We start from the raw sequence: 10,650 nt of genomic DNA, 5'->3' as shown, positions 1-10,650 counted from the left end.
GATCTTAAAGGAGCCAAATCCAAATAATAATTTTTTTTTTTTGATAAGATGGAGGGATTATATACGTCCAATATAAATATATCCAACAAGATCAAAAAAACAAAATATCGCAAGCGCAATCAGGATAGGTTGGTCCAAAAATAACCTCTTCAAAGTCCTCCGACATATATATAGCAACCCAATAGAGCTCGTTCTGGGCTAGGCTATTTAGGGTTTTATGGAGTTTTTTTACTCTTCTCATGGGCCCGAAAGCATAGATTGGGCATAGCCCATAAACTTGTGATGGTATTTTCATAGCAACAACAATGGCAGGAGCGACTCCAATCAAAGATCAATCAACCCATCTCAGGAAAAATGGTTCAAACCTATCCCTTTAGCAACTTGGCTCCAATTATGGGGTTGCCACTCTCGTCTTTAAAACCATGGATCCAAACCGCTCAGGAGCTCTGCAATTAAATTATAGACAAATGGTGAAAAGATTCACTCTCATGTTGCCTTTCAAATGGATGACTTTTAAGGTCAATCTAAACCTATGGAACCAAGCACTTACATGCAACGGGCTGTTAATATAACTCACTATCCCCCATTTTCCAGAATAATTCATCTACTTCATTCTTTTGCCACAAATCAATAAAGGATTTCAATATCATTACATGGTCAAACAAAATTACTTGCAATATCAAGTTTCGACATCAAGGGCAGGACACGATGTCTACACCATAGGCCCCGCTTGATCATTGGCTCTCATGCTTGATTATGATTGAAAAATTAGTTTATGATCAGGACTCTTTAGTAAGCGATGAGCGAGAAATAAGAAGAATGTTTTAGGAATTATTTGATATAATCCATAATATATATGTCTAACCTTTATCAAACTTGTTATTGTACCCAACACACGAAAATTGCAAAGTTTCAATGAGGACTTTTTTTTGCAATACCCGATCATTACCAAAACTATTATTGACCATTATGATGGTTAGCCCATTACTTAGCTCAGATACTGCTTTTCCAAATTTTTATTACTAAATAATCATTTATTATAACAGTTGTTATAATGACATTATAATAGAAATTATTGGAAAAAATTCTTCCAGACCATACAATCTCTGTTGGGGTGAATTTTATATAAGTCTGAATTTTAAAATTAATAACATTCCCGTGACAGAAAGCTACAGATAACCAATATCGAGATAAACTAAAGATAAAATGAAAATTTTTGGATATTCAAGGTCTCAGCTTATACCAAAAGAGTCGAACCATTAAAATTTTGAAATTTTAGAAAATATTGTAAAATAATGTAAGAAAATATAAAATATATAAACAAATCTACCTTATCCTATTAGCTTAAATTTATGGAACAAGTGAAGATTTTAACATGGTATCAGAGCAGAAGTCCTGAGTTTTTAGCAAATAAATATTAATTATCATTTTAGAATGTTAATTTCAGAATATAATCATTAAAATATTTGTTTAAAATAAAATTATATTTTATGAACTGACAATTGAAAATCGATCGGTGAGTTGAAGTATATCTGTTTGTATATGTCATACACTCCATTGGAGGAGGTTGATCCTGATAAAAATCGAGATAAAAAATCTTCACCAAACCTCATCAAAATAGGCATGCCATAACGATTTGATCCAAGATCATTGAAATTTGCCAGAGTGTGACTATTTTCAATTCGGGCACCAAACCACCACCTGCAACTTCCATGGTATCAATTTAGACCACTCACCAACTTAGACTTGATGAAACCAGAGCGGCAATTTATTAATATCATGTGACTCGCCAACATGGTTAGGTCAGGTTATAATTTGCGATTAAACAATGCACCAAATGGAATCAAATTGCACGATTATAGTCTTATTTCTCCGTGGAAATTTCAACAAAAGTAGGCCATCAGCCTGAGGTCTAGATCTCGAGAAATGTGATAGACTTCACCCCCCCCAGAAAAAGTGAAACAAAGGGACGAGGTCAGCTACAAACTGCTCCCCCGTAGACCATAGAGTGGAATAATTCCTCTTCATCTAGGCCGATGTCATTGACCGTTGTCTCAACGAATTAATGGATAAACTTAATTAGTAGGCATCCTCGTGCAACAACCTACAGCCGTAGCTCTCGAATAAAAGCATGGGCGGACCCATTTAGAATTAGGTAGTGTTAAATTCGGACAGATAAGTAGATGAAAACTGTCTAAATACAGCACGAACCACACCTAATCCTCTCAAATCACAAAGGAATATGTGCGTTGGCTGTGGGCCACACAGCAAGAAAGGTTTACTATGGATCATGACAGCCATTAATTACTTGAACAATATGACAAATTGGCTAGGTAGGGTAGTATTATGTTGTTCCATAATGTCAGCTTGTGCTCCAGGTTGGCTGGGAGCATGATTCAAATATCTTGCTTGAAGGACCTTTTTCGATCACTCATGAGGTTAAAGTGTACTTAAACCAAGCTACATTTGAGATGTAAATACACTGGATTGAGGTATCAAGGGCAATCAAGAGGTGCAATAAAAGGAAGCACGGAAATCGACCCGAAGTATTTGATGTAGGACAACTGCAGGGAGGAGAGGGAAGAAGGAAGAAGAAGAGAAGAGGAGGGAAAAGAAGAAGAATCAGGCTTCTCATCTGGCTCTGGCCATAGCTTCATACCAGAGTTTCAGAAGAAAAAAAAAAGTCTATTTTCATTAAATCATTCAATAACCCTAAACAAGTGCATGAACCCACATATATAGGACCAAGAAAACAATCTCATAAAGACCATAAAATAACAATATGCAAACAAGCTCACTCAATATAAAATAAAACAAAATAAAGTAACATAAAATTAATCCAGCCACAAAGAAAATGGCTGGACCATCCTCCTGTGACGACTGTGGTCCTGCGTAACAGACGGTCCGGTGCTGGTGTCCGTACCAACCAGTATAGTAGAAGAAGCCACAAATTTTACTGGAAGAGCAATCCACATGCAGCCAACAAGTCGCACCAAACCTATTGTGGTGGCCACCTAATATCATAATAACAATATTATTGCAGCTAGTAAACCACTTGACATGGGATTCCTTCTATCCTCGGCAAGGTGCTACTGGGAACAATTGTTATGCCGGGCCAATTGCCATGAGTGCAATCACTAATGGATATTTAAGTCCAACGCAGGCCTCTGAGCAAATGATGGTGCGTGCACCAAGCACGGAAAGGTCCGCTGGCCAATGCAAATGTCCCAGTTGGAGCGAATGATGGGCTTCTGCTACTTTGGGTCAGTCTATATGGAGGCAAACTTTGACATATTTCAGAGCATTATGCTTGGTTTAAAATGATTACCGTTGGAATATCATGACAGCCATTGCACTGGATTCTGATAACCCTGCTAAGATATAATTAACGGTCATTTATTCAACTTCTTGTAACTTTTTCAATTGGACCCATTGATACTCTTAGATGCAGGGTGTTAGAATTGTCTTACCTGGTTGCTACTGCATGGCTGTACTCATGAAATCTTAAGACCGAGCCCACCTTCTCTATATTGACATGGATTAATTGAGGATATTGGGATAAATAACAACCGTTATGTAACTTAAAACTTGGCTAAAAAGTTCTACTCCTTCGCAACAGATCCACACCATACCAATTCCTATATGGTCCTCCATTCATACAGAAAACATCTCCGAAGGACCAAAGTGATTAAAATTTAAAGAAGACACGTAAAAATCTTTTAGAGTGGTTCTCATGAAACACATTAGGTTGATTACAGAATGCAAAGTGGTTTGCATGCCTTCACGCCATGTTAATTAATTTCCAAGACTTGTTTTGGGATAATTAGATGAGATATTTGAGTCCTTTTCGATGCTTACACTCCCCAGGAGCCCAATAAGCAGAGCTTTGAAGGAGAAGGTAGAGAAGGACGATGATGATGCCAGGCTAACTACCCACATGCATGGCTAGTTAAAGGACGATGGCATCGAACACTCTCGTGGGCCATCGATCATATCAAATCATGATGGCATCATTTTTTTTTTCCCTGATGCAAGATCGCATCACAGTCAAGTAACCATCTTTCGGTGCTTCAAAGCCAATGCTGTTTTAATTAATCTATGTTTCTCTCTGGATACAGCAAACAATGCGAGCGTGAAAGAAAACCTTCCCTTCGCCGTATCGATATACCGTTGAGACGATGCACGCGCATAGATCGGGATGGAGAATTTTCCAGGCTTCTGTCACCATCCTTAAGCTTCTCTCCATCCACAGAACTAATGTCTTTGATTTGATATCACCGGATCTTCCAACCTTCGTGTCTCATTATGCGCATTTCTAAGAGAGAAATCCACTTCTTGCGATATAATCCAATAGACTTGCCAAAGGAATAAAGATTAGACCGGTGGTCTCATGCAGTGACTTTATTTTGGATTTTATTTTATTTGTGCCATAATAACAGACTGTGGGCCTGATCAAGATTTTTCCATTATGTATTTAGAGTTCCTTTGGTTTGCATAAAGAATCCTCTCATTAAAATATTTATTTTAGAAAACTAATATCTAAAAAAATAATTTTTGTATATTTGGTTGGTTATAAAAAATAACATATTATTGAGTGGCTTATAATTGAGCATCTATTTTTTCAAAAAATATAAAAAATAATATTATTTTATTTTATATAAAAGCTTCAGAATATTTTAATTCTATCGATGAAAATTAAACTTCTATATTTTTTTTTTCTCGTGAAATACGGGCCGGAGATATAAAACAGTCCCTTAGGGTGAAGGCAGAGTAAGAAAAAAAATAACTCAAAATATCATTAGTTTTTCCTCCTCCGTGCGCATCACACGTGTTGAGCTCCATGTAACAAGATATTCACAATTTCCAATCAAATTCAAAAATATCATTAGCACATACTTTATACATCCAACTCTGGCGACATCACCATTAAGGTGATAGCACGGTTGGAATAGGATTAAAATTTCAACGAAGTAGCTCAAATTCGAAATGGCAGGCATCAATTAAATGCGGGAACCAAATGCCTTCCGTCTAGTTTGCACGGTAGAGTTGCCATCTGGTCCGCCAGTATTGAAGTGGTGCTTGGATGACGTACTCACACGTAGATATGACAATCATATTGGTGGGGCTCCTTATGGGTCGGAAAAGGTATGAGTGTATTATCTATCTGCATCGGATTTTTTCTGGTGGAAGGGAGGTCTAGTGCGGGCTGCTATGTGGATAGGATTAATTATTCTTCCCCTTTTCTTTTTCTATAAAAGAAAAAAAAAAAAAAACCTCTGGAGACATCAATACGAATTCTGATCACAAGTTAACAAATTGCACCTGGCCTGGTGACACATGCCAGAACCTGATGGTCGATAACCTAGAGGGTCCCTGGCCTCGAACAGGGCAAAAGCACCTAAATCCAATGCACGTCGATTTACGTGCCAACCTCGGGGCCATCCCATCAGTAATCTGGCTTGCAATCTCACACACGTGGGAACGAGCCAGGCGACGCCACCCTAGTCCGATGGATTGGGCTGCCGGCTCTCGCTTCTTGTCCACAAGACGTGCACCGAGAGACGCGGCGCTTGTTCACCTCACCTAACCCACATCCCTTTGACGGTGTGAAGTCCCTTAACAATTTGGCAGGACGGTATTATCCTTCTTAAGTCTATCACGTCTTTCTATTTTTACCAATTAAGTATGAGCTTGGAGAGTGCATGAGATCAAAGATTTTGACTCCAAAAAAGCTTCATTCACTACATCCCTCAAACTACATGCTAACGAGAACATCTTTTGGTGACACCGATTACAGCCGATGTAGCATATCAACCAGTAAAAGCTTAGCATGCAGCCAATCCTAAAGGTGTGTAGAGAATTCTTCAAATTCTAAACTTTTCCAAGCACGGTGACAATCATAAACGGTTTCAATATTGTACGAATGAGTGAGATGTGCAGACGAACTATCTGCATATGATCTTCCGAATGTACAATTTGATAACAAAACTAGCCGATTTGTACGTATGGTTTTCTCGATGATGAATGCTGACCATTGCTTGTATAAATAACTTCTAGAAGATGACCAGATAAATACTTTCGAGCTTCTTTATTCTCTTGTGCAGCCACTCTGCCACTTCTACATCATCTCCATCATTTTCTGAGAGTTGGTCTCACTTAGGCATTGAAAAGTCTTTCGTCAGACACTCTTTGGCAAGAAAACTATTTTATTTTTGTTGTTTCATGTCGGATCCTATATCGAAGCAAAAGTCCGAACAAGATCTCCACCATTCAATACCATCTTGGAAGTAACTAGCATTGGAGCTATCACCATCCAAATACAGTAGCCACCGAACAATACTTGTGATCGTTACCTAATTTCTATGATTTAAACAGGGGCCAATTTTCAGTAGCAACGCTTACTACTCTCCATAGCAATGCTTACCATTCTCCAGAAACAAACAAAAATAAAAACCTGATGATGGTACCTTCCGAACCGAAAAAGATATCCGAGACAAAAAGGAACCCTATATCCAACATAATTAACCTCGCCATGCATGTTTCTAAGATTTTTTTTTCAGACAAATTGATTTGCTTGACAGGAATAATTATTGTGTTACTTTTCTTTTTTGTTAAGCTTAAATATTAAAACAGAGAAGGGCCCTAAGCGTACAATAGCTTTAGAAACCTTTTGGCATCATCAGAAGCCAACATTTTCTGGGTCCTTTCTCCTAAACAACCGTCTCCCTTGCTAAAGCCGATCCTTTTCATGCGCATAAACGAGAATACCTCGTTTCTCTTTGGATCATCCCACCAAAAGTTATTAGCTTGGCGGCTTACACATATGAAGCATCCATCAACTTAGCATACATCGTATTCCCAACAGTTCAAAAGATTACCACATCACATCAAATCTATGCTGATGGTGATCAGATAATAAAGGAAAAAACAAAAAATTCTTGCTTCCTACTCCTAAGGGACCACTCTATGATGCTCCTCAGTCCAATCTAGCTAAAAATTTTATAAGATGACATAAACATCAAAGACAAACTCATCAAGAACCATTTAGCCAGCGTTTAAATATTATCTGACCTAGATGTCACAACTTATAATTATTAGGCGGACCAAATTCACCGTAGGTTACTCACTTCATTCTTTTTTTTTTTTTTTTTTTTTTGGGGGAAACAGGGGGTACATTAACCTCCACAAGGAGACCACTCAAACAGTGCATGGAATAAGAGAGAGACGGGCAAAGTGGAAGGAACTATAATATTTAATTATAGTACAGTGAACATAGGCCAGAAGCATCATAAAATACTAAAATTAGGGAATGCGAGGTGGAATGTCTATTGCATCCACTGTCCATAATCCCATCAACTTTACCCACTACACAGAATAGTATCCAACTAAAATACCCTAAGACCAAGATAACTTGAGACGCTGTGTCCATTTACATTACATACAGAGCGCGCAAACAGAATATTTATTAAATTGTGGGGGAATGAGAAGATGGAATTTATGCTACATCCCACTAATATCACCACTCCCAACAACTTACCATCAATGGAATCATGGAATATATGGCCTTCGAACATCCAAATGCTTACATCAATTCCATTCAATTATCAAATCCCAACATCCACCCACATCCTTCCCCAGAAGGTTGAAGGAGGATAAAGGAAAAAAGAAAAAAAGGAATCCTGAAACCAGGCAAAAACCCTAATGGATAGCAAAGTTATCTTAAATAAAAATGATAACCACCAAGCTCCTTAACTCATAATCCTACTAACAAGATCGTGCATCTAATTTATTAATAATCCCAACTTGTCTTCAAATTAATGGAACCAATACCTACCAAGTTTGCAAATGCTTTGCGCTAACATTTCATTCAATTATCAACCTGAAGTACCATCAACATTTTCCACCAAAAGATTAACAAGGAAGAGTCAAGAGATTTTTTTTTTTTGCTAAAATAAAAATTTAGAAATATATTTAATAAAATTAGAAAATAATAAATTTCATAGAATATCCTGGACAAATAAGAAATCGCCCCATTTACATGTTTAACCTGAAAGGCCACCCATCACTCATTATCGTCTAAATATGTATCCCCTCCACCGCCTCTCTCGAGCCACCCTGGATTTTTTCTTTTTTTTTTTGACAAAAAGAAGAAGAAGGAAGACCATTCCCAAGCCCCAAATGCAATAACAAAGCTACATGATAAGAAGAAGATCACCTCTCACAGAACATAGCACAAACGAGCCATAATAGAATTAGCATGCTCTTACAATTCATCATCATCATCATAATAATAATAATAAAAGGCATTGCATCCCATTTATATCTTTCCCAGCAAGTTATCATTGACAACTTCACAAGAAAAAAAAAAGCTTTTGACATTCCAACATCAACATGCTCACATTAATACCACTCAATCACCAAGCCCAATAATCAACCACATTCTCCTCCAAAAGATCAGAAAGAACCAGAGAAAATGTTGCACAAAAGCATATTTCAATCATGCAAAGAAGCTAAAGCCCACAAGAAATCTAGAAAATTATTCAAGCCCAAATCAGTATATATCCATCTCAATATCTGCACCTCATTACCTCTATAACTAACACATACATGTGACAGGGTTCTTAAGAACAGTTCCACAGACTGATAATAAGAAAACCCAAGGAAGAGAAAGGAGGATGAAAACAGAACAAAGGAAAAAAAAAAGAGTCTATTGTTTACTTCTCTTTGCTCTAAAATTCTCTATTTTTCTTGATCATTGGAAGCCGGAACCTGGAGTATAGATGCGGAGATCGGGCCAGCCATTACCCCAGCAGCTGGAATCCCCCAAGAAATTCTCCAGCGCCGCAGGGTTATCATTACCGTTGCTATCGCCGGAGTTATGCAGCTGATCCATACCAACACCAGTGGAACGGTTCAGATCGCCGGAATTCGGCAGCGCGCCGGCGGCAGACATGGCCGAGCCGGAGCCGAAGCCATCCAGAAAGTTTCCGAAGCCTCCACTGGAGGCGAGCAGCGAACTGAAGCTCCCGCTAATGTCGAGTAGGCGGTCATCGGGGTCGGTGGTCGAAGAATAGAGGACGGAGATCGGCTCCGGTTTGGGAAGATGATCGGAGGAAGGGGGAGGCGGCGGGGACGTGGTGGAGGGCCGTTTGGAGGCGGTGGCGCCGGCTGTGGCGGAGGCGGCGGAGCGCTTGGAGTTCTTGCGGGTGCCGCCGCCGACGGGGATGTTGCGGAGGGCGCCGCCCTTGGTCCAGTACCGGCGGCAGTCCTTGCAGAAGTGGCGAGGTTGGGAGAGATTGTAGTTGTTGTAGTAGCAGAACTTGGTGTTGGTGGAGTCGCACCGGGGGCACTTGAGGTGCTGCTCCGGCTCAGGGAACGTGGGCTTCGCCGCCCCCTGGACCGCCGCCGAGCCTTGCATCGCTCGTAGTGGTGAAGCTCCTTGATTCCTTGGGGAAATGTGATCCCAAAAACTGGATTTTTATCACTCTTTTAGGCTCAAGATCAGATTTTTTTTCTCCCTGTTCGGGAATTGTCAGTGAATCAAATTCTCGCAACTTCAACAACTTAATCAGAAAACTAATATATTTCCGGTCGCGAGAAAACGGACTTTGAACTCAAATAAAAAAAAAAGCCACCTTTTTTTTCCCTAAACGAAGAGCAAAAACAAAAAAGTTTGGGTTCGTTTCGTTTTTGAGAGAGAGAAGAGTGGGACTTTCAGAGTGATCAACAGAAACGAGATACTTCCGGCAATAAAAAGCACCCTCTGAAAAATCTTCAAAAAAAAGGCAAAACTTCGTATACCTTCAATCCATGAAATGGATCTTTTTTTTTGACTCGAAAACTAGTGGCAATTCTTCAGATTTCAACTCTGAAATCTAAACATCTATCACATGCACCACCAATACCAATATTCCCTAACGATGAAGAAAGCATACAAACTCTTGGATTTCCAGACAACACGAAAAGATCGAAGGAGGAGAAAAGATAGAAGAGGAGAGCAGGAGATAAAAATTTCTCAAAATCTCCAACGCGTTGGCCGCTTGTATTGGCGATCTTCGAGACCGGCAGGCAAGAAGAGCCGAGCTACCCTCCTTGCTTCCTCTCTTTTCAAAGCACTCTATTCCACCCTATCCCTTATTTTGTACCGGCGTTAACTATGGGAATATATAGTCGGCCTCACGAGAATTCCACTACCGCCCAATGGTTTTAATGGGTTTGGCTTTTCCTTGGCTTTACTGCGAACCTCCCCTGTGGCGTTGCCACACAGCGTCGGCATATTCGCTGTCATGTGGTAACTTCGGGCGGCGGAAGTCGGTCGTGTATTGTGGTTAGGGTCGGGGGGTTGTGGTGTCGTCCTGCGTTCCCTCCACGCTTACCGAGATAAAATCCTAAGAAGATCTCCGTGATGGAGAAGCCATCGACCGGTGTCGGTCCCATACACCCTGCGTTTTTATTGTGTCGTGCCCGATCTTCTGCCGGACGAGAAGCATCGAACGGACTGTGTTTCCTCACGCGCTTGTGATGATGTTCTCAGGCTCAGGCTCAGGCTCGCATCCGCAGCGCGGTTTTTGTTTCTCCCGCTGCATGCGACTGCGAGTCGCAGGCTTCCCTTCTGCTGCCACGTTGCTTATACAGCGAGTTGGTATGCCC

At 40.0% G+C, this 10,650-nt stretch overlaps 1 protein-coding gene across 1 annotated transcript; it reads right to left on the bottom strand.

The window, feature by feature from the left end:
* Positions 1-8,356: 8,356 nt before the first annotated feature.
* On the bottom strand, positions 8,357-10,171 carry LOC103712936 (dof zinc finger protein DOF3.1-like). The gene has a single exon (XM_008799647.4). The coding sequence runs from the start codon at positions 9,416-9,418 to the stop codon at positions 8,753-8,755; it is 666 nt and encodes a 221-aa protein (XP_008797869.2). The 5' UTR covers positions 9,419-10,171; the 3' UTR covers positions 8,357-8,752.
* Between the last annotated feature and the right edge of the window lie 479 nt (positions 10,172-10,650).

Source organism: Phoenix dactylifera, chromosome 4, assembly GCF_009389715.1.
Source record: "Phoenix dactylifera cultivar Barhee BC4 chromosome 4, palm_55x_up_171113_PBpolish2nd_filt_p, whole genome shotgun sequence".
Lineage (NCBI taxonomy): Eukaryota > Viridiplantae > Streptophyta > Magnoliopsida > Arecales > Arecaceae > Phoenix > Phoenix dactylifera.
Note: the sequence above shows the minus strand (reverse complement) of the source record. Positions and strands in the feature narration are given on the sequence as shown.